The sequence below is a fragment of the Mobula hypostoma genome, chromosome 25 (assembly GCF_963921235.1).
Source record: "Mobula hypostoma chromosome 25, sMobHyp1.1, whole genome shotgun sequence".
Taxonomy (NCBI): domain Eukaryota; kingdom Metazoa; phylum Chordata; class Chondrichthyes; order Myliobatiformes; family Myliobatidae; genus Mobula; species Mobula hypostoma.
Window position 1 is genome coordinate 408556 of NC_086121.1, and position 24766 is coordinate 433321.

Genomic DNA, 24766 nt, shown 5'->3' on the forward strand with positions numbered 1-24766 from the left:
GGACAGGAGTCAGAGGCTAGAGAGTACCCCTGTGAATGTACCCCTTGACAATAAGTACTCCTGCTTGAATACTGTTGGGGGGGGCAGCCTGCCTAGGGGAAGCAACAGTGGCTGCACCTCCAGCACAGAGTCTGGCCCTGTGGCTCAGAAGGGTAGGGAAAGGAAGAGGATGGCAGCAGTGATAGGGGATTTTTTTTAGTTAGGGGGTCAGACAGGCGATTCTGTGGACATAGGAAAGAAGCACGGATGGAAATTTGCCTCCCAGGTACCAGGGTCCAGGATAGGAAGGAGAACAGCCAGAGGTTGTGTTACATATTGGTACCAACAACATTGGCAGGAAAAGGGAGGGGGTCCTGAAAGCAGACTACAGAGAGTAAGGAAGGAAGTTGAGAAGCAGGACCACAAAGGTACTCATCTCGGGATTACTGCCTGTGCCATGCGACAGTGAGTATAGGAATAGTGTGAGATGGAGGATAAATGTGCAGCTGAGGGATTGGAGCGGGGGCAGGAATTCAGATTTCTGGATCATTGGGACCTCTTTTGGAGCAGGAATGACCTGTACAAAAAGGATGGGTTGCACATGAATCCCAGTGGGACCAATATCCTGGCGGGGAGGTTTGCTAAGGCTGTTGGGGAGTGGGAACCAAACTGAAGAGATGGAGGAAGAGGCAGTTAGCTCACAACTAGAGAAAGCTTGGAGACAGTGCAAGAGGGAGGATAAACAGGTGATAGAAAAGGGACGCGCTCAGACCAATGGTTTGAAATGTATCTGTTTTAATGCAAGGAGTATTATGAACAAAGTGGATGAGCGTAGGGCGTAGATCAATACTTGGAGCTATGATGTTGTGGCCATTACAGAGTCTTGGATGGCTCAGGGGCAGGAATGGTTACTTCAAGTGCCAGGCTTTAGATGTTTCAGAAAGGACAGGGAAGGAGGCAAAAGAGGTGGGGACGTGGCACTGTTGATCAGAGATAGTGTCACGGCCGTAGAAAAGGAGGAACACATAGAGGGATTGGCTATGGGGTCTCTGGGTGGAAGTTAGGAACAGGAAGGGGTCAGTAACTCTACTGGGAGTTTTTTATAGAACACCCAACAGTAACAGGGACATCGAGGAGCAGATAGGGAGACAGATTCTGGAAAGGTTTAATAGTAACAGGGTTGTCGCGGTGGGAGATTTTAATTTCCCAAATATCGATTGGTATATCCCTAGAGCAAAGGGTTTAGATAGGGTGGAGTTTGTTAGGTGTGTTCAAGAAGGTTTTTGACACAATATGTAGTTGAGTCTACAAGAGGAGAGGCTGTAATTGATCTGTAATTGGGAAATGAACCTGGTCAGGTAGGTGTCAGATCTCTCAGTGGGAGAGCATTTTGGAGATAGTGATCAAATTCTATCTCCTTTACCATAGCATTTGAGAGGGACAAGAATGGACAAGTTAGGAAAGTGTTTAATTGGAGTAAGGGGAAATATGAGGATATCAGGCAGGAACTTGGAAGCATAAATTGGGAACAGATGTTCTCAGGGAAATGTACGGAAGAAATGTGGCAAATGTTCAGGGGATATTTGCATGGAGTTCTGCATAGGTACATTCCAATGAGACAGGGAAAGGATGGTAGGGTACAGGAACCATGGTGTACAAAGGCTGTAGAAAATCTAGTCAAGAAGAAAAGAAGAGCTTATGAAAGGTTCAATAAGCTAGGTAATGAGAGAGAGCTAGAAGATTATAAGGCTAGCAGGAAGGAGCTCAAGAAAGAAAAGGATACAAAAATAGGCTGAGAAATGGCAGATGGAGTTCAGCCTAGGTAAGTGAGAGGTGGTTCATTTTGGTAGGTCAAATATGATGACAGAATGTAGTATTAATGGCAAGATTTTTGGCAGTGTGAAGGATCAGAGGGATCTTGGGGTCTGAGTCTATAGGACACTCAAGGCTGCTGTGCAGGTTGACTCTGTGATTAAGAAAGTATATGGTGCATTAGCCTTCATCAATCGTGGGATTGAATTTAGGAGTCGAGAGGTAATATTGCAGCTATATAGGACCCTGGTCAGACCCCACTTGGAGTACCATGCTCAGTTCCGGTCGCCTCACTATGGGAAGGATATGAAAACCATAGAAAGGGTGTAGAGGAGATTTACAAGGATGTTGCCTGGAATGGGGAGCATGCCTTACAAGAATAGGTTGAGTGAACTCGGCCTTTTCTCCTTGGAGTGATGGAGGATGAGAGGCGACCTGATAGAGGTGTATAAGATGATGAGAAGCATTGATCGTGTGGATAGTCAGAGGCTTTTTCCCAGGGCTGAAATGGCTAGCACAAGAAGACACAGTTTAAAGGTGCTTGGAAGTAGGTACAGAGGAGATATCAGGGGTACGTTTTTTACACAGAGAGTGGTGAGTGCGCAAAATGGGCTGTCGGTGACAGTGGTGGAGGCAGATACAATAGGGTCTTTTAAGAGACTCCTGGACAGGTATATGGAGCTCAGAAAAATAGAGGGCTATGGGTAACCCTAGGTAATTTCTCAAGTAAGGACATGTTCGGCACAGCTTTGTGGGCCGAAGGTCCTGTATTGTGCTGTAGGTTTTCTATATCTCTATGTTCCATCTTTGTCTTGGAGACCAATGTCAGAATATCTTTCAAGAGGGTGAACCCTTGCAAGGCGACAGGCCCCAATGGTATACCTAGTTGGGCTCTGAAAACCTGTGCCAACCAACTGGCAGCTGTGTTGAAACACATTTTCAATCTATCATTGCTACAGTCAGAAGTTCCCACCTGCTTCAAAAGGGCAACAATCATAACAGTGCCCAAAAGCCTTAACTGCTATTTCTAGTAGCACTGATTTCTTCTGTGATGAAGCACTTTGAGAGGTTGGTTATGGCTAGAATTAACTGCTGTCTCATCAAGGACCTGGGCCCAATGCAATTTGTCTATCACCACAACCTACATCATGTTGCTGCTTATTAACTACAGGTCAGGATTTAATACAATAACTCCTACAGTTCTGATCTAAACACTCCAAGACCTGGACCTTTGTACCTCCCTCTATAACTGGATCCTTGACTTCCTCACCGGAAGACTATAGTCTTTGCCGATGGGAAATAGCATCTCCAACTCACTGGCACTGGCTCACCTCAAGGATTTGTGCTTAGCCCACTGCTCTACTCTCTGCACACCCATGACTGTGTGGCTAGGCACAGCTTTAATACTCTCCATAATTTTGCTGACCACACAACTGTTGATGGTGATGAGAAGGCATATAGGAGCAAGATATATCAGTTGGTTGAGTGGCGTCACAGCAACAACCTTGCGTTCAATGTCAGTAAGGGTGGTGAATCTGTGAAATTCTTTTTTATAGACAGCTGTGGAAGTCAAGTCATTGGGTTTAGTTAAAGTGGGGGTTGATAGATTCTTGATTAGTAAGGGCATCAAAGGTTACAGGGAGAAGAAGGAGAATGGGATTGAGAGGGATAATGAATAAAACATGTTGGATTAGCTAAGCTGACTCGATGGGCCAAATGGTGGGGAATTTGTTATTACAGTCAGGTGTGGAGGCCGGGTCGTTGGGTGTATGTAAGGCAGAGATTGATTGGTTCTTGATTAGCCATGGCATCAAAGGTTACAGCGAGGAGGCCAGGGAGTGGGGCTGAGGAGGGGGAAAAAAGATGAGCCATGACTGAATGTCAAAGCAGACCTGATGAGCCAAATGTCCTAGTTCTGCTCCTATGTCTTATGGTTTTATGGTTCTACAGTACTGTGCAAAAACCTTTGGCACATATATATAGCTAGGGTGCCTAAGACTTTTGCATAGTACTATAGTAATTTTATGTATTGCATTGTATTGCTGCAAAATAAAACAAATTTTATGACATATGTGAGTGATGATAAATCTGATTCTGTTATGGGTCTCTATTGTGGACTGCGAGTGGGAAGTGGACAGAGAGAGGAGCATCATGGTCTGGAAGAGTGGAAGGGAAAGGGGAGGGAGTGGAAAGCACCAGAGAGATATTCTGTGATAACCAATTGTTTGTAATCAAACGACCTTGCCACCCATGCCACCTCTCACACCTGGCACTCCTTCTCTACCACCTGTCCCACACCCCACCCACGGCATTACACCCTCGCCATTCCCAACATTCTTTACTTCTACAAACACGAGGAAATGTGCAGATACTGGAATTTCAAGCAACACACATAAAAGTTGCTGGTGAACACAGCAGGCCAGGCAGCATCTCTAGGAAGAGGTACAGTCGACGTTTTGGGTCTTGGCCCAAAACGTCAACTGTACCTCTTCCTAGAGATGCTGCCTGGCCTGCTGCGTTCACCAGCAACTTTAATGTGTGATCCTTTACTTCCACTAGATTTACAAACTTGCTTACACACCTTAGATTTTTGCACGGTACTGTATGGTCTTTCTAACTTATGGTCCTATGGTCTGGTGGTCTGATGGTCTGATGGTCTGATGGCCTGGTGGTCTAATAGTTCGGTGGTCTGATGGTCTGACGATTGAACTATATCTCTTGTTCATCTCTGCAGTAGTTCTCCTTGCTTTAGAATGTTAAACTTTACATTTGCAAAGATTAGAATTTTATGTGTTAACTGATAAAATCTCTGTCTTTTCACCGTCTAACAATAATTTCTGTTTTATAAATTTACTAATTTCTTGTGAAATTAATTAAACTAATATTAACAAACATGAACTTTTATAAATAGATCATACACCAGCTCTTAATACCTATTCCATGCAATCAGTTCCAACTGCCTTTGAAATAATCCACATTTGGAGTCACACATATGAACAATGCTAGCATGCTTATAGTCTCTGTGTATTTGTACTAAAAATAGTTTTTCCACTGGCTGAACTGAGTATTAATAGTATGCACAAATCCAACTAATGAAAAAATAAAATAAAATAACTTCCAACTAATAAAAAAAGAATCAGAATCAAGTTTGGTATTGCTGGCACAGGTTGTGAAATTTAACTTAGTGGCTGCAATACATTGAATTAAATAGTTAAATTAAAAATAGTGCAAAAGCAGAAATTATATGTGAAAAAATTGGAGTAGCGTTCATGGGTTCACTGTCCATTTAGCAATCGGATGACAGAGGGGAAGAAGCTGTTCTTGAATCGATCAGTGTGTGCCTTCAGACATCTGTACCTCCTTCCTGATGGTAACAATGAGAAGAAGAGCTCTCAGGCCTTTTTTCACTGGTCTCTTAAATCTAAATAATCTCCCTCAAATGATAACTGACACGTCAGCTTTTTTGAACTATCCCCCTAAACTGTGGATGCAGACTCGATTGACATTTTCAAATCCGCAAACACGAGGAAATCTGCAGATGCTGGACATTTTCAAATGCAGCTCAAAACCTATTTATTTAACCTTGCTTTTAATTAACATCCTTGTTTTTTTATTTTTGTAATTATTTTTATTTTTATTTTATTTTCATGTTTGTACCTTATCCCACTGTAAAGCACTCTAAACTACATCTTCTGTGTGAACCGTCCTCTATAAATAAGTTATTTTTATTATAATTCTTATTTATTGCAGCTGGAACTGCAGTAGAATCATGTCTTTTATGCTGTTTTACATGTCAATAGTTTCATCCTTTGGAGTCAGGTCATCAAAGGTAACGGGGAGAAGGCAGGAGAATGGGGTTGACAGGGATAATAAATCAGCCGTGACGGAATGGCAGAGCAGACTTGTTGGGCCGAATAGCCGAAATCTGCTCCTATGTCTTATGGTTTTGTAGTTAGGTGAAGTAATGTGTTTCATTGTGGGTATTCTTTACTCCACTGATTTGTCATATCTTTGTGATACTTTGACAGGGAATTTACAGAGAAGCAGAAGACTGCAAAAGCAGAAATTATGGCTAAGATCCTTAGAGAAGAAAATAATATGGAAAAGAAGAAACAAATCAATCCAGGATTATTCCCCAAAACATCTAAAACACTAAATAATGTTTCAGGGACAGAGAAACATAGAAAACAATTGTACAAATACCTGGGGAATATCTCTGAAGATAAGGAATCTATTGGTATTGATGAAGTAAGTAAAATGATTAAGTTGGTAGTTAATCATACTATATTAAGTATATATAGCTATGTCACTATTTACAAAGTTGGATGTAGCAAATCTTATTTAGAAAAACACATTTAGCAAATATTAACAGATAGGGCTTTATTCTTTGGACTGAAGGAAGATGAGAGGTGACTTGATAGAGATTTAAAAAATGGTAAGAGACATAAATCAAGGAGAGAGCCAGAGACTTTTTCCCAAGGCAGAAATGGCTAATATGAAGGTGAATAATTTTAAAATGATTTGAGAAAAGTATAAGGGAGATGTGTAGAATGTCCTGCGAGGGGTAGTGGTAGAGAGATACATTAGGGACATGAAAGAGACTCTTAGATAGGCACATGGATAATAGAAAAATATAGGTCAATGTGGGAGGGAAGAGCTAGATTGTCCTTAGAGTATGTTAAAAGGTCAACACAACATTGCAGGCTGATATGCCTGTACTGTGATGTAATGTTCTATGTTCATTTAAGTGCTGAATATAAAAAGTTTGTCTTAATATTATGATCTGGATATCAAAGTTTGTGAAAAAAGATTGCTCTTTGTAAGGTTTGAATAATACCTAAGATGTAATGAGAATATGTATTCTTATTGCTGAACTTCCATATTATAGTAAAGTGAGCACTCGAGTCGAGCATGATATTCTCCTAGGTTATTCCCTTAGTGGAGAACACCTATGTATGACTTTGTTTAACCTGGAAGTCTGAAGCACAGGTAGCCACTACACGGTCCTTGACAGATCAGTGTCAGGGTCCAGTGGAATACAAGACGCCTGGTGCATATTATATACTTACTTCATTGAATGACTTTGCAGTATATCATGATTATATCAACCCTTCTAATTACAAGATGGGGCAAAAAATCTAAAGCCAACAGTGGTAGTAACTTGCTGAACATGTATAGTATCATAGAGTCATAGAAAAGTACAGCACAGAAACAGACCCTTTGGCCCATCAAGTCCATGCTACACCTACACCTACATAAACTGCCTGGTTCCATCGACCTATAGCCAAACTATAGCATTACGCGTAATGTGTTTTTCTGCTGTAAAAAGAGCAAAATCCTCATGTCCAAATCTGTCACTAATTCTGTAGCTGTTGGTGTAATTAATCAGTTGAAACTTTTTTTATATCAAGTTATTTAGTTAATGACGTGAGCTATTCAGACGAAACTTTTGTGACTTTACCACTGTAATTATCACTGCGGTAATACTTCTGGAGCAAGCTGTGGGAGTCTGAGAGAACACAGGCTGCAGATGCCCAAGGCTTGGCAGGCAATGAAAGAACTGCCTAATGAAACAAAAGTGCAGATAAATAAATGGAAGCAAAGAGCAGCAGGTTGGAGTGAAGGAATGGGGTTAGGGAAAAGGGCACCAAGAAACATCATAAACACAAGACATTCTGCATTTGCTGGAAATCCACAAAATGCCACTGAAACTCAGCAGGTCAGGTAGCATCTTTGAAAATGAATAAACAGTCAACATTTCAGGCCATTATTTGCCCCGATGAAGGGTTTTAGCCCAAATTATGGACTGTTTATTCTTCTACGTCAGTGGTCCCCAACCTCCGGGCCGCGGACCGATACCGAGCAGCGAAGCATGCAGGGGTGTAGCGGTAGCCGGCATAAACAAGCTAATTAATTAGGTGTCGCCCAGAAGCCAGTCTTCATTAGAGGAACTGAGGTGGAGAGGGTCAATAACTTTAAATTCTTCTGCATTAAGGATCGACGTTTCTGTCTCTGAATAGTGCCACAGGATCTGTCCTGGGACCAGCACATAACTGTCAATACGAAGAAAGCACGACAGCACCTGTGCTTTATTAGAAGTTTGTGTAGATTCAACATGTCACCTGGATCCTGACAGCCCTGTCTTTTCAGCCTGCCTGGGCTGGAATTTAAATTGACCAAACAATGGAACAGCTAAAGGCTCCAGCACCCTGGAAAGAGGAATGAACATTGCATAGAGCAAATGAAATTGGCAATCGCCTCTGATCTGGGCCGACATTTACATGCCAGGCACGTATTAGCTTGTTTATTTTGTCTTTTTTCTTAAAGATGTGCTGGGTGCGCTGCAGCTACCTCTGCACCCCTGCATGCTTCGCGGCTCAGTATCAGTCCGCGGCCTGGTTGGGGACCACTGTTCTACATGGATGCTGTCTGACCTGTTGAGTTCCTCCAATATTTTGTGTGTGTTGCTCTGGATTTCCAGCACCTGCAGAATTGTGTCTTGTGTCTAGGGATCTACACTATTGTCTTACTTCATTTTCCTTCTTACACAACTGCATTGGCATTCCTAACATGCCAATATATGGGAGCATAACAATGAAACTACATTGTGATCAATCCCTTTAGATACACAAGAAAAATTGCATAAGTTTGTTTTCTTTTATAAGCAACAAGAATATCAAGTCCTCTCATCGGATTCAGAGGAAGAAACAGTCATGGGAAAGAGCCAAGATCATCAGGTGCCAGACGTTAAAAATGATGAGGATGAAGAAAGTCTGAATCAGCCTGAATTTTCTGGTCTTTGGGATTATGAGCAGAAGCCATGCCAGGTATAAACAAAAATATTTAATTGATAAGCAATTGTATAATATTTTCCCAATCATTGAGTAGAGCACAGAGAGGAATGGGAAAGTACGACTCAGAAAAAGAACATAAACCGTAACAACGACAGGTATATCACTTTGGATACTGTTGGGGGGGAGGGTGGGGAGTTGACTTAATAGAGGAAAGTCACAATGGTCAGGTCTCTGGGACTGAATCCAGCTCTTGGGACTCAGAAGAGAGTGGGGGAGAAAGGACACGTTCTGGTGGTAGGAGATTTGTTAGAGGAATGGACAGGAGGTTCTGTAGGCAAGAATGAGATTCTCGGATGGTATTTTGCATCCCAGGTGCCAGGCCATGGGACATCTCAGGTCAAGTCCTCAGCATTCATAAGTAGGAGGGTGAACACCAGAGGTCATGGTCCATGTAGGTACCAATGACCTGGGTAAGAAGAGTGACGAGGTTCTGCATAGGGAGTTCAGAGAGTTAGGTTCTAAGTTAAAGGGCAGGACCTCCAGGGTTATGATCTCAGGACTGCTACCTGTGCCATGTGCTAGTGAGGTGAGAACTAGGAAGATTATACAGTTTAATATGTGACTAAGGGCATAAGGTTCTTGGATCATTGGGCTCTCTTCCAGGGAAGGTAAGAGCTATACAGAAGGACCAGTTTGCACCTGAACTGGAGGGGACTAAAATCCTAGTGGAAAGGTTTATTAATGCTGCACAGTGGGGTTTAAACTAGCGTTGTAGGGGGATGGGAACCAGAACAGTTAGTAGAGAGGGTGTGAAGGAAAATGTTGGTAAGACATCAGACAAAATTAAGAATCAAATGGTTGACCATGAAGTAACTAGTGCCCTGAGCTGCGTATATTTCAATGAGAGACGTATAGTAGGAAAGGCGTATGAAGATGAGTTAGCTAGTTTACAAACAGAGGCAATGTGTAGTGAAGAGAGGCTGTGGATAGAGCAAAATTGCAGTCGACAGGATAAGTTGCAATGTAAAAGATGGACAAAATTAAAAAGGGTGAATACAGGACTGAAGGTGTTATATTTTAATGGGCACAGTATATGGAATAAGGTAGAATGAACATAGCACATTTGCAGATTGGCATGTATGATGCTGTAGCCACCACTGAATCATAGCTGAAAGAAGATTATAGCTGGGAGCTTAATGTCCAAGAATACATATTGTATCGATAGGATGGATAGGAAGGCATAGGGAGCGGTGTTGCACTGTCGGTAAAAATGAAATCAAATCATTAGAAAAAGGTGACATAGGTTCTGAAGGTGTTGAATCATTGTAGATGAGGTTAAGGAAATGTAAGGATGAAAAGACCCTGATGGGAGTTGTACACAGACCCCCAAACAATAATGAGGACGTGGTCTACAAATTACATTGGAAGATAGAAAATGCTTGCCAAAAGGGCAATGTTACAATAGTCATGGGGGATTTCAATATGCAGTTAGATTGGGAAAATCAGGTTGGTGCTGGATTCCAAGAGGGAGAATTTCTAGAATGCCTACAGGATGGCTTTTTAGAGCAGCTCATGGTTGAGCCCACTAGCGGATCAGCTATTCTCAATTGGGTCTTGTGCAATGAATCAAAATTGATTAGAGAGCTTAAAATAAACGCACCCTTAGGGGCAAGTGATCATAATATGATAGAAGTTGCCCTGAACTTTGAAAAAGAGAAGCTAAAGTCAGATGTATCAATATTACAGTGGAGTAAAGGGAACTACAGAGGCATGAGAGAGGAGTTGGCCAGAATCAATTGGAAAAGAACACTGGTAGGGATGACAGCAAAGCAGCAATGGGTGGAATTTCAGGAAACAATTTGGAAGGCACAGGATATATAAATCCCAAAGGAACAAGTATTCTGAAGGCATGATGACACAACCATGGCTAACAAGAAAAGTCAAAGCCAACATAAAAGCCAAAGAGAGGACATATAATAAAGCAAAAATCTGTGGGAAGTTGGAGGATTAGGAAGCTTCTAAAAACCAACAGAATTCATTAAGAAGGTAATGATGAAATATGAAAGTAAGCTAGCCAATAATATTAAAGAGGATACCAAATATTTCTTCAGATACATAAAGTGTAAAAGAGAAGTGAGAGTGGATATCGGACTGCTAGAAACGGTGCTGGAGAGGAGGTAATGGGGGATAAGGAAATGGTGGATGAATTGAATAAATATTTTGCATTAGTCTTCACTGTAGAAGACACTAACAGTATAGTGGAAGTTCCAGATATCAGGGGTCATGAAATGTGTGAATTTACCATTACTACAGAGAAAAGGTCTGAAGGTACATGTCACCTGGACAAGATGGTGTACACCCCAGGGTTTTGAAAGATGTGGCTGAAGATATTGTGGAGGCTTTAGTAACTATCTTTCAAAAATCACTAGATTCTGGAATGGTTCCAGAAGACTGCAAAATTGCAAATGTCACTCCACTCTTCAAGAAGGGAAAGGGCCAGAACTATAGGCCAGTTAGAAAGATAGAAAGATTCTAGCATGGATATAACAGTGGCTGATTGGCAGGTGACAAAGAGTAGGAATAAAGGGAGCCTTTTCTGGTTATCTGCCAGTGTCTATTGGTGTTCCACAGGATTCTGTGTTGGGACCTTTTTTTTTCTGTTATATGTTAATGATTTGGATGATGGAATTGATGGCTTTGTTGCAAAGTTTGCAAAGGATATGAAAATAGGTGGAGGGGCAGTTAGTTTTAAGGAAGTAGCGAGGCTTCAGAAGTACTTAACAATACACACAAAATGCTGGAGGTACTCAGCAGGCCAGGCAGCATCTATGGAAAAGAGTACAGGCGATGTTTTGGCTGAGACCCTTCAGCAGGACTGAAGAAAAAAAGATGAGGAGTCAGAGTTAGAAGGGCAGGGAGGAAATAACACAAGGTGATAGGTAAAACTGGGAAGAAGGTGGGGTGAAATAAAGAGCTGGGAAGTTGAATGGTGAAAGAGATACAGGGCTGGAGAAGGGGGAATCGAATAGGAAAGGACTGAAGAAAGAGGGGGAGGAACACCAGAGGAAGGCGATGGGCAGGAAGGGAGATAAGGTGAGCGAGAGAAAAGGAGATGAGGAATATAGAAGGTGGGGGGCATTACCGGGAGTTTGAGAAATCAAAGTTCATACCATCAGGTTGGAGACTACCCAGACAAAATATAAGATGTTGTTCCTCCAACTTGAGTGTGGCCTAATTGCGACAGTAGAGGAAGCCATGCTCACCACAACAGCAGAAGAGGATTTCCAGCAAGATTTTCTCTTGTTTGTGTTCATAGTACTTAGACAGATTGGGAGAATGGGCAAAGAAGTGGCAGATGGAATACAGTGTCAGGAAGTGTATGGTCATGCACTTTGGTAGAAGAAATGAAAGAGTTCACTATTTTCTAAATGGAGAAAAAATACAAAAAACTTATGTGCATTGGGACTTGGAAGTCTTTAAGCAGGATTCCCTAAAGATTAATTTGCAGGTTGAGTCCGTGTTGAGGAAGGCAAATGCAATGTTAGCATTCCTTTCAAGAGGACTAGAATATAAAAACAAGGATGTAATATTGTGACCTTATAGAGCACTGGTGAGGCATCATTTGGAGTGCTGTGGGAAGTTTTGGGCCCCTTATCTTACAATGGATGTGCTGAATGAAACTAAAGAGGGTTCAAAGAAGGTTCACAGAAATAATCCCAGGATTGAATGGCTTTTCAAATGAAGAGCATTCGATGGCCTATGGGCCTGTATTCAATAGAATTCAGAAGAGAGAAGGGTGATCTTCTTGAAACCTATCGAATGATGAAAGGCCTTGATAAATTGGATGTGGAAAGGGTGTTTCCTATGGTGGGAGAGTCTAAGACCAAAGGACACAGCCTCAGAATAGAGGAGTGTCCTTTTAGAATGGAGAGGAGGAGGAATTTCTTCAGCTGGAGTGGTGAATTTGTGGAATTCTTTGCCACAGACAGCTGTGGAGGCCATTCTTTATGTATATTTCAGGTACAGGTTGATAGATTCTTGATTGGTCAGGGCATGAAGGGAAATGGGGAGCAGAGGAAGATTAGATCAGCCTTGGTGAAATGGCAAGCAGACTCAATCGAATGGCATAATTCTGCTCCTTTTCCTTATGGTCTTATAAGATATAAGAGCAAAATTAGACCATTCAGCCCATCGAGTCTACTCTGCCGTTCCATAATGGCTAATTTATTATCCCACTCAACCCCATTCTCCTGCCTTCTCCCCTTAATCTTTGACCCCCTAACTAATCAAAAACCTATCAACCTCGGCTTTAAATGTACCCAATGGTCTGGCCACCACTGTTGTCTGTAGCAATGAGTTCCACAATGAAATCCATTAATAATACAAAAGGACTTTATAGTGCCGTGGTTGTGCAGATTAGAAAGGAGGTGGACTCAAGCTCATTGATTGGCTTCACAACAAGAAGGTCTTTCCTTTGCTAGTGCATAACCCATTCATGGGGGTTCAAGTCTGCATCCTGATGTTTATTGTTGATTTATTTTATTCAAAGATGCAGCATGGCACTGCACTGCCCACAACCTGCCAATTTAACCTTAGCCTAATCACAGGACAATTTACAATGACCAAACAACCTACTAACTGGTACATCTTTGAACTATGAGAGGGAACCAGAGCACATGGAAGAAACCCAAATGGATCACAGGAAGAATTTACAAACTTTCTTACAGACACTGGAACTGAACAATTTTTGATGTCCCAAGCTGTAATAACATCACGCTAGCTGCTCTGCTATCATATCGCCCCATGTCTGCAGAGCAAGGGACGGGACATGGTTTGAGACAGATTGATTGATGGTTGCTGGAAGGTCTTCTGTCATGTGGGCTGGGCCTGGTCAAGGGATGGAGTGAGTGGGACAGGGTTAAAGGAAGCTGGGAAAGGGTCCGTGACAAAAGGACGAAGTGATAGGTAAGTTGGAGGTAGGTTTGTAGGAATAAGGAATTCCAGCGAGTACAATCCCAGAACCATAAAATCCTCCTCATATCACATTCCGGGAATCAGTTTCATGAAACTCCTTTGAACCCTCTCCAATGTCAACACACCCCTTCTAAGATAAGGGGCCCAAACCTGCTCACAATACTCCAAGTGAGGCCTAAAGTCTCAACATTACATCCTTGCTTTTATATCCTAGTCCTCTTGAAATGAATGCTAACATTGCATTTGCCTTCCTCAACATGGACTCAACCTGCAAATTCACCTGTAGGGAATCCTTTGACCCAAAACATTGACTGTACTCATTTCCATAGATGCTGCCCGGCCTGCTGAGTTCCTTCAGCATTTTGTGTGTGTTGCAAGGATTCCCAAGTTCCTTTGTGTCTCAGTTTTTTGAATCTTCTTTCCACTTAGGAAATAGTCAACCCTTTCATTTCTTCCACTAGAGTTCATGACCATACACTTCCCAACACTGTATTCCATCTGCCATTCTTTGCCCATTCTCCTAATCTGTCTAAATCCATCTGGAGCCCTTCTACTTCCTCAGAACTACCTGCCCCTCCACCTATCTTCATATCATTCGCAAACTTTGCAACAAACCCATTCATTCCATCATCCAAATCATTGACATATAATGTACTGTAAAAAGAATTGGTCTGAACAGAGACCCCTGTGGAACATCACTAGTCACCGGCAGCCAGCCAGAAAAGGCTCCCTTTATTCCCACTCTTTGCCTCCTGCCAATCAGTCACTGCTTTAACCATGCTTGTTATTTTTTCAAAGAATTCCTGTGGAAGAAGATTCAATAAGATTGAGCTGACCTGTGGTGGGTACCTGGAATGCATTGTCAGGGGCAGGGTAGAGTCAGATACATTAGAGCCCTGTAAGAGGTTCTTAGATAGACACATGAATGATAGAAATATGGAGGGCTATGTGAGAAGGAAAGGTTAGATTGATCTTAGAGTAGGTTAAAAGGTCGGCACAACATTGTGGGCCAAGGGGCCTGTACTATGCTGTAATATTCTATGTTCTATATATATTATATTTCTTTCACAGTGGTTCTCTTGATCATTAGAGAAAATATGCTAATATTAACTGAACATGAGGGAATCTGCAGATGCTGGAAATTCAGGCAACACACACAAAATACTGGTGAACGTTTTTCTTCTTTCTACCTCTTCTTTCTTGCTATCTCTTCTTTCAGTTAGTCCTGACGAAGGGTCTCGGCCCAAATCGTCGACTGTACCTCTTCCTATAGATGCTGCCTGGCCTGCTGCGTTCACCAGCATTTTGTATGTGTTGCCTTAACGTTAACTGAATCTGGATTAATTAAAACATCCTGAGTTGCCTGAAGTGTGCTGAATATACAGCCTGATTTTTTTCAGGATGTTGTTACAATTTAGTGATTTATTTTATGTGTAATGTTAAGGATGAACCTATGGACAAACACCTTGGAGCAGGGACAAGTAAAATGGAACAAGAAATCCGCACACGACAACTAGATAAACAAAGAAGCTGGATCATTCACAAACAGGTGGCAGCTGGCCACGAATTCAAGGGTTGTCCTTTCTATAGTAAGCCAGCTGTTATTCACTTCAAGGTCAGTGTTACAGAATCAATGTAAATATTAATGCAATTATCTCATTGAAACCTTTCAAATATTTATAGGCATAGACAGTGTGGATGTGGAATGGATATTTTCTATAGTAGATGAGTCCAGGGTCAGAGGGCACAGTGTCAGAAGACAAGGACATCTGTTTAGAACAGAGATTAGGAAGTATTTCTTTAGCCAGAGGTTAGTGAATCTGTGGAATCCATTGCCACAGACTTCTGGTTTAAGGTGGTGCTGTTGAATCTCAGTGACTTCTGGCTGGTGGCCAACAAGACAAAGAAAACAATTAAATACTTTGTTAATTATTCTTTTTCTGATAAATGATCATCACAAACAGTAGCCTGTAACTTCCCTTTGGACTTGGAGGCAATTTGATGCAACAGAACCGAGGCAAGACGTGGCAGTGAGCCCATCTCCGAGAGCAAGGAAGACCCGGGGTTCAATTGATTTAAGTGCTGGATCGAATCAGAAAGGTTGAGTACAGGTTGAATCAAGACAAGTGGGGTCCAGGTCCCAGCATGTATCAAATGATTCAAATGTAGTTTATTATTAGAGAATGTATACAGTATACAACCTGAAATATTTAGTCTTCGCAGGCATCCATGAGAAACAATTTTTCCTTCATCTCCTCACACTTTCTCCAAACTCAAGAGTAGCCATGGGCACTCGCATGGGCTCCAGATATACCTGCCTCTTCCTTGGCTATGTAGCACAGACCATATTCAAACCCTTCCCCAGTTATATTCCCCTACTCTTCTTCTGAAACATTGACAACTGCATTAGCGCTGTTTCATGCATCCATGCTGAGCTCCTCAATTCTATCAACTTTCCCTCTTACTTCCACCCTGCCCTTAAATTCACTTGGTTCATCACCGACACCATCTTCCCCTTTCTCAATCTCTCTGTCTTTATCTCTGGAGACAAACTGTCAACTCTCATCTTTTATAAACCTACCGATTCCATGGTTATCTTGACTTCTCACCCTATCTCCTGTAAAAATGCTATTCTTTTTTCTCAGTTCCTTCACCTCCACCATATCTTTTCCCAGAACATGGGTTTCCATTCCAGGACATTAGAGATGTCCTCCTTCTTTAACAAATGAGCTTTCAATCCCTGCACTATTGATACTGCTCTCACCCATATCGCCTCCACTTCACGTGCACTTGCGCTCACCCCATCTTCCCACCGCCTTAATAATGATAGAGTTCCTCTTGACCTTGCCTACCACCCCATCAACTTCCACATCCAACCCATTATCCTCTGCAACTTCTGCCATCTCCAAGGGGATCCAACAACTAAACATATCTTTACTTCCCTCCTCCCCCACTCTGCTTTCCTCAGGCATCACTCCCTCCACGATTCCCTTGTACATACGTCCCTCCTCACTAATCTTCCTCCTGACCACTTATCCCTGTAAGTGGCCGAAGGGCCACACCTCCCCAAACACCTCCTCTCTCACCTCCATTCAGGGCCCCAGGCAGTTTTTCCAGGTATCTGCTGGGGTTGTCTGTTGTGTCCAGTGCTCCAGTTGTGGCCTCCTCGACATTGGTGAAACCCATCATCAAGCACCTCTATACTACCCACCACAAGTGGCAAAACATTTTAATTCCAGTTCCCATTCCCATTCTGACATGTCAGTCCATGGCATCCTCTTGTGCCATGAAGAGGCCACCCTTAAAAAGGAAGAGCAACATCTCATATTTCATCTGAGTGGCCTCCAACCAGATGGCATGAATATTGATTTCTTCTTCTGGTAAACAAATTCCTCCCCCCATTCCCCATTTTTGACCTCTTACCTCTTCTCACCTGCCTATTACTTCTCCCTGGTCCCCTCTCCTATGGTCCACTCTCCTCTCCTATCACATTCCTTCTTCTTCAGCCCTTGACCTTTTCCACCCACCTGGCTTCACCTCACACATTCCAGCTAGTCTCCTTTCCCTCCCCCACCCTTTTATTCTGATATCTTCTCCCTTTCTTCTCAGCCGTGAAAAAGGGTCCCAGCCCAAAACGTCGAGTATCTATTCATTTCCGTAGATGCTACCTGACCTGCTGAGTTCCTCTGGCATTTTGTGTGTGATACTTAATCAGTTCATCCGTTATTTCCTTGTCCCCCATTACTACCTCGTCAGCATAATCTTCCAGTGCTCTGATATCTACTCTCACCACTCTTTCACACTTCATGTATTTGAAGAAACTTTTGGTATCCTCTTTAATAATCAAAAGCCATGGATTAACAGCAATATGATGGCACTACTCAAGGAGCACGATGCAGCCTTCCGGTCAGAAGACAAACAAGCCCACAGTGAAGCATGGGGGAATTTCCGCAGGGGCATCAGGGATGCAAAGTGCAAATGCAAATTGTGCATTGAAAATCAGTTTGATAACAACAACCCCCGCAGTATGTGGAAAGGCATCAAGGCGCTGACAGACTACAAAACCAATAATCTGCTGCCAGATGATGACGCCACACTGCCTGATGTCCTGAATGAGTTCTTTGCCCAGAGGGAGGAGGCTGCTCCACTCATCCACCCACCTGACGATGAGTCCACACGGGTCCTTAAGCAACATCAGGTGAGATCCACCCTGGGGAAAGTGAATGCGAGTAAGGCAGCTGGCCCAGACGGGGTGCCCGGCCGGGTACTGAAAGCATGTGCCGAGGTGAGAGTAGATATCAGAGCACTGGAAGCTTGCTGAGGTGTTTACAAATATATTTAACCTCTCACTGCAACAAGCTGTTGTTCCAACACGCCTTAAAACCTCCACCATCATCCCAGTGCCCAAAAGGTCAGCAGTGAAGTGCCTGACTGACTATCACCCTGTAGCGCTGACACACATAGCCATGAAGTGCTTTGAGAGACTTGTGCTCTCACACATTAGGGCTATAATCCCACCTGATCTGGACAAACACCAGTTTGCCTACCAGGCAAACCGCTCCACAGAGGATGCAATCACAACAGCCCTCCATATTGCTCTGACTCACTTAGAGGAACCGAACACTTATATGAGGATGTTATTTGTGGACTTCAGTTCTGCATTTAACGCAGTCATCCCCAATAAACTGGTCAGCAAAATGAACACTCTTGGCCTTGGTTCCTCCCTGTGCTCATGGGTCATGGACTTTCTCACAGACCAACCCCAGCAAGTCAGAATTGGTAAGCACACCTCCACCACCCTCATCTTAAAAATAGGCACCCCGCAGGGCTGTGTGCTGAGCCCTATGCTCAACACACTCTTCACACATGACTGCACCCCCATCTACACCTCCAACTCCATAATTAAATTTGTGGACAATACCACAGTGGTCGGCCTGATCTCAGACGAGGATGAAACTGCCTACAGGCTTGAGGTGAATCATCTGACTGAGTGGTGTAAGGACAACGACCTGGTCCTTCACACTTCTAAAACAAAAGAGATGATCATTGACCTCAGGAGATCAAAGGACAGAGTACACACCCCCCTCCATATACATGGAGAGGTAGTGGAAAGTGTGGAAAACCTAAAGTTCCTTGGAGTTATGTTGTCAAAACGGCTGACATGGACCACCAACACCTTGCAGCTTGTAAAAAAGGCACAACAAAGACTCTTCTTCCTCAGAAAGCTGAAACAGGCCAAACTCCCACAAAAGCTGTTGCTTAACTTCTACAGAAGCACAGTTGAAACCATCCTGACTAACAACACCACAGTGTGGTATGCCAGCTGCACAGCCGCTGAGCGACAAGATCTGCATCGCGTGGTGAAGGCGGCCCAACGAATTGTCAGGATGGCGCTCCCAGGACTGGACACCATCTATTCCAGCAGACTCAGGAGGAAAGCAATCAGCATAACCAGAGACACCACACACCCCGGCCACTCCCTGTTCGACCCGCTGCCGTCCAGCAAAAGGTTCAGGACACTAAAAGCCAGAACAAATAGACTGAGGAACAGCTTCTATCCCAGAGCCGTGGCCTCCATCACACCACTCCCACAGAACAATGACAAGCTGTGAGCACACACACACACACACACACAAGGACTCAAATACTTGCACTAACGGCACTCTGTGCATTACTGTGATATTCTGGTGCTGCTGAAACTTATTGTCTGCCATTTATCTATTTAATACTGTTTTTCTATTACTGTCTTGTTTTTATCTACCGCTTTATTTAATTGCCTGAGAGGAAGCCAAACAGAGTTTCATTGTACCTATGTATAATGACAATAAAGATCATTGATTCATTCATTCATTCAATAATATTGGCTAGTTGACTTTCATATTTGATCTTTTCCTTCTTTCTGACTTTTTAGTTAGTTTTTAGTTCTGTTAGTTTTTAAAAGCTTCCCAATCTTCTAACTTCCCAATTTCCCACTGATTTTTGCTCTATTTTATGCCCTCTCTGGCTCTTATGTTGGCCCTGACTTCTCTTGTTAGCCACAGTTGTGTTATCCCTCCCTTTAGAACAGGGGTCCCCAACCTTTTTTGCACCGTGGACCAGTTTAATATTGACGATATTCTTGCGGACCGGCTGACGGCGGGGGGTGGGGGAGGTGTTCAAGTTCAACAGTGAGTGACGGAATGAGGAAAGGTGCAGCTGACTCATATCATTTCATATCGCCAAATCGTGTCATTTCCTCGCGGCCTAGTAGCACATGCTTTGCGGCCTGGTACCGGTGGTTGTGGACCACTGCTTTAGAATACCTCTTTCTTGGGATGTACCTGTCCTTTGCCTTCCAAGCTGCTCCCAGGAATGCCAGCCATTGCTGCTGTGCCATCACCTCTGCGAGTGTTTCCTTCCAGTCATTTTTGTTCAACTCCTCTCTCTGTAATTCTATTTACCCTACTGTAATAGTGATAACATCTGACTTTAGCTTCTTCTTCTTAAATTGCAGGGTGAATTCTAACATTATGATCACTGGCCCCTTAGAGTTCTTTTACCTTTTACCCCCTCCGACTCTGGGGTGGGAGCAGTCCTGTCCCAATGACCAAGTCCGGACGAGAAGCTTCATCCCTATGCCTTCTTTTCTCGCTGGCTGTCCCCCGCCGAGCGGAATTACGACATGGGGAATCAGGAATTACTGGCGGTCAAGCTAGCATTGGAGGAGTGGAGGCACTGGCTGGAGGGGGTGGAATTGTTTGGACTGATCATAAGAACCTGGAATATATTCAGACCGCCAAACGTTTGAACTCCCGCCAGGCCTGTTGGGCATTATTCTTTGGACAATTCAAGTTTTCTCTCACATACCGTCCAGGGTCCAAGAACGGGAAACCTGACGCGTTCTCCCACCAATACAATTCCAAGGAGGACACTTCCAGCCCAGAGACTATCCTCCCACCACCCTGTATGGTGGCAACCCTCACTTGGGAGATTGAGTCCATAGTAAAGGAAGCCCAACGGGATTACCCTGACCCCGGCAATGGACCGCCAATCGCCTTTTTGTGCCTGGTTCCGTCAGATCTCAGGTTCTCCAATGGGGGCACACATCTCGATTCGCCTGCCACCCTGGGAGTGATCGGACACCGACTCTCCTGAAAAGACACTTTTGGTGGCCTTCCATGGAGGCAGATACCCATTCCTATGTTTCTGCATGTTCCGTCTGTGCCCGCGGAAGAGCCTCCCATCGGCCACCTGTGGGATTACTTCATCCCCTACCTGTCCCTGGTTGTCCTTGGTCACACACCACCCTAGATTTCGTCACTGGTCTACCCCCTTCACACGGAAACACCACCATACTCACCGTAGTAGACCGGTTCTCCAAGATGGTGCACTTTGTAGCCCTCCCTAAACTCCCTTCTGCTCAGGAAACTGCAGACCTTCAAGTCCGCCACGTCTTCCGCCTCCACGGAATTCCCACGGACATTGTCTCCGATCGAGGTCCCCAATTCGTCTCACGGGTATGGAAGGCCTTCTGTCAAGCCTTGGGTGCCTCGGTCAGTCTGTCATCCGGTTTCCTCCCACAGACGAACAGGCAGACGAAACAGGTCATCCAGGATTTGGAGGCAACGCTATGTTGTATAACAACGAACAATCAGTCTACCTGGAGGGACCACCTCATGTGGGTTGAGTATGCTCACAACTCTCTGGTTAGTACTGTCATCGGAAGGTCTCCCTTCAAGTGCTCCCTTGGGTACCAACCCCCGCTGTTCCCCGCGCAAGAAGAGGGGATTGCAGTGCTGTCTGTTCAGGCCCATAACGATCAGTGCCGCAAGTTTTTGGAGGACACATGCATGGCCCTGCTCAGATCAGCCGATCGCAATAAGAGGATTGCCGATCGACACCGGACTCCTGCACCTGAGTATCGATCTGGGCAGAAAGTGTGGCTCTCATCCAAAGACATTCATCTCAAAAACGAGCCTAAGGAACTCACCCCTCACTTCCTGGGACCTTTCGAGGTTGAAGGTATCATCAACCCCACAGCAGTCCAACTACTAAGATCTATGCACATCCACCCTACTTTTCATGTTTCTCAATTAAAACCACTTTCTGTCAGTCCCTTGTGTACTCCAACCGAAACCCCTCCACCCGCCCAGATCATCGACAATCATGCAGCATACACCGTCCGGTGGCTACTAGCTGTGCACCGTCGGGGCAGGGGCCTCCAATACCTGGTCGACTGGGAAGAGTATGGCCCAGAGGAGCGTTCCTGGGTTCCCCGCTCCTTATCCTGGACCCCTCCCTCATCCAAGGCTTCCATTGGGACCATCCGGACAAGCCTGGAGGCTCCTACTGAGGGGGGAGTACTCCTCTCCACCATTACCTCAAAAGAGTCTGGGTTGTAGCCAAGGATGGATCCAGCCTTTTTGATGAGTTTATTTAGGCTTTTTGCATCACCAGCACCGATGCTACTTCGCCAATATAAAGCTGGAAAGAAGACTGCACTGGCTACAACAAACTGGTAAAAGTGTGCCAACATCCTGTTGCACACATTGAAGGATCTCAGCTTCCTTAGAAAATAGAGTCTGCTCATTCCCTTCTTGTAAACAGCCTTGGTGTTGGTTTTCCAGTCAAGACTGTTGTCAAGGTGAACACCCAAATACTCCTCCAGCACAGCAACTTCTTCTCCCAGAGTGTATACAGGACTTGTCACAGTGCTCTTCCTCCAAAGATCAATCATCATCTCTCTGGTTTTGGCCACATTCAGTAGCAGGTGATTCCTCCTGCACCACTCCACAAACTTGTCCACCATCCTCTGTATTCTGACTCCTGCCCACCTCTGATACGCCCAACCACTGCAGAGTCATTAGAGAACTTCTGCAAGTGACAAGACTCAGATTTGTACTGAAAGTCTGAGGTGCACAGTGTGAACAGAAACGGAGACAAGACAGTCCCTTGTGATACTTCAGTTCCACTCATCACCATCTCAGACAGAGAACTACCCAGCCGTACAAACTGAGGTCTATCTGTCAGGTAGTCAGTAATCCAGGAGATAGTGGATTTGTCTATGCCTGTCCTTCACCTATGCCTGAGCTTCTCACTCAGAAGAAGTGGCTGGATTGTATTAAAGGCACTAGAGAAATAAAGAAAGATGTAATTCTCACAATGCCACCAGCATCATCCAGGTAGGAGTGAGCTCTCTGCTACAGATAGACGATGGCATCATCCACTCCCACATGAGGTTGGTAGGCAAACTGAAGAGGGTTCAATGAAAATCTCACCTGTGGTCCAAAATGCTGCCTTCAACACATTGACCACAAATTCTCCTCGATTGTATTGAGAACTGGTCTGGCCTCTCCACTCATGCCCTGAGTTGGTTTTGTTCATATATCTTGAGAGAAAGTTGTTTGTGTGTCTTAGAGACCAATTTTCTAAGAGATACAATATACTTTTGGTGTTGCTCAAGGAAGCTGTCTTGGTCCCCTACTAATTCACACCTTTGTATCGAAAAGACTAGATTACAATAATGCACTTTTTACTGGCCCTCCAAAGCAATCTATTGACAAACTTCAATTCATTCAGAACACCACTGCTAGAATTTTTAACCAAAACTAGGATGAGGAAACATATCACTCCCATCCTAGCTACTTGCATTTGCTTCCTGTATCTTTTAGAATTGATTTTAAAGTTCTCCTACTTGTTTTTAAAGCTCTTAATGGTCTGGTACTGGAGTAAATCTCAGTTGTTTTTATTTTATCATCCTGCTCGAGCTCTCAGGACCTCTTCTGCTGGTCTCTTAAATTTAAATTTATTATCAAAGTATATAACTTGGAGAAGAAAAAATTCAAGTTGTATACTTTGATAATAAATGAACCTTTGAACTTTTGAAACAATCTTCCCCAAAAGAAAATTAACAGGTCAGCGTTTTTGCATTATACTCCTAAACTGTGGAATTCAATACCTAAAGCTATAAGGGATGCAGACTCAGTTGACACTTTCAAAGCCAGCTCTAAACCTATTTATTTAACCTTGCTTTTAACTACATCTTTTTGCCATTTATTTTCATGTTTATTTTTATTTTTTAATTTTCATATTTGTACTTTTATCCTATTGTAAAGCACTGTGAACTACATCATCTGTATGAAAAGTACTCTATAAATAGTTATTATTATTGTTATGAAGGGTTTCAACCCAAGACATCGATTGTTTATTCCTTTCTATAGATGCTGCCTGCCCCACTAGGTTCCTCCAGCTTTTGTGTGCGATACTCCAGTAAAGTAGTGTATTTCTCGTTTTTGAACAGTGGAATGCAGGTAGCAGTTGACTGAAGCTCAGCATCCACTTGGTGTCTCAGTGCCAGTATAGTTCCCGCTTGAGCTGGCTGCCTTTCATTGACTCCTGCTAATTTTGTTTATGTGGCTGCACTGCTGGTGATCTCATTTCAGTCTGTGTCTTCATGCTGTTGTACATTCTACGCTCTTCCAGTTCTCACTTCTTAGGCAATCCTGTTTCTCTCTGGGGATTTGCTCAGTTCAGCTAATTTCACAACCTTTTCCTTTGCATCTCATCTTTGTGGATAATACAGGTGCAGACAGATTCCATAATCAGAATCAGAATCAGGTTTAGTATCACTGGCATATGTTGTGAAATTTGTTTTGCAGCGGCTGTACAGTACAGTGCTATACGTAAAAATACACTATAAATTCATTATCATCATTATTTCCCATGTAGTATGACATGATCATGGTCTTGACTATAATTGTTATAGCAAAGTTTTCTACAGAAGCGGTTTTGCCATTACTTTCTTCTGGGCAGTGTCTTTACAAGACGAATGACCTCAGCCATTATCAATAATCTTCAAAGAGTATCTGCTTGATGTCCATAAGACCATAAGACTTAGGAGCAGAAGTAGGCCATTCGGCCCATCGAGTCTGCTCTGCTATTTAATCATGGGGTGATCCAATTCTTCCAGTCATCACCATTCCCCTGCCTTCTCCCTATACCCTTTGATGCCCTGGCTAATCAAGAACCTATTTATCTCTGTCTTAAATGCACCCAATGGCCTGGCCTCCACAGCTGCTCGTGGCAACAAATTCCACAGATTTACCACCCTCTGACTAAAGTAATTTCTCCGCATCTCTATTCTAAATAGAAATCCTTCAATCCTGAAGTCATGCCCTCTTGTCCTAGATTCCCCCACCATGGGAAATAACTTCGCTATATCTAATCTG

The 24766-nt window shown here is 43.5% G+C and overlaps 1 protein-coding gene across 1 annotated transcript in view; it reads left to right on the forward strand.

Moving 5' to 3' along the window:
- cfap74 (cilia and flagella associated protein 74) overlaps positions 1-24766 on the forward strand; it is a 355344-nt gene that overhangs the window by 184067 nt on the left and 146511 nt on the right. The window contains exons 12-14 of the mRNA XM_063032843.1: positions 5820-6039; positions 8457-8618; positions 15004-15174. Of these exons, the coding sequence (XP_062888913.1) occupies positions 5820-6039; positions 8457-8618; positions 15004-15174 (553 nt within the window). The remainder of the gene's footprint in view (positions 1-5819; positions 6040-8456; positions 8619-15003; positions 15175-24766) is intronic.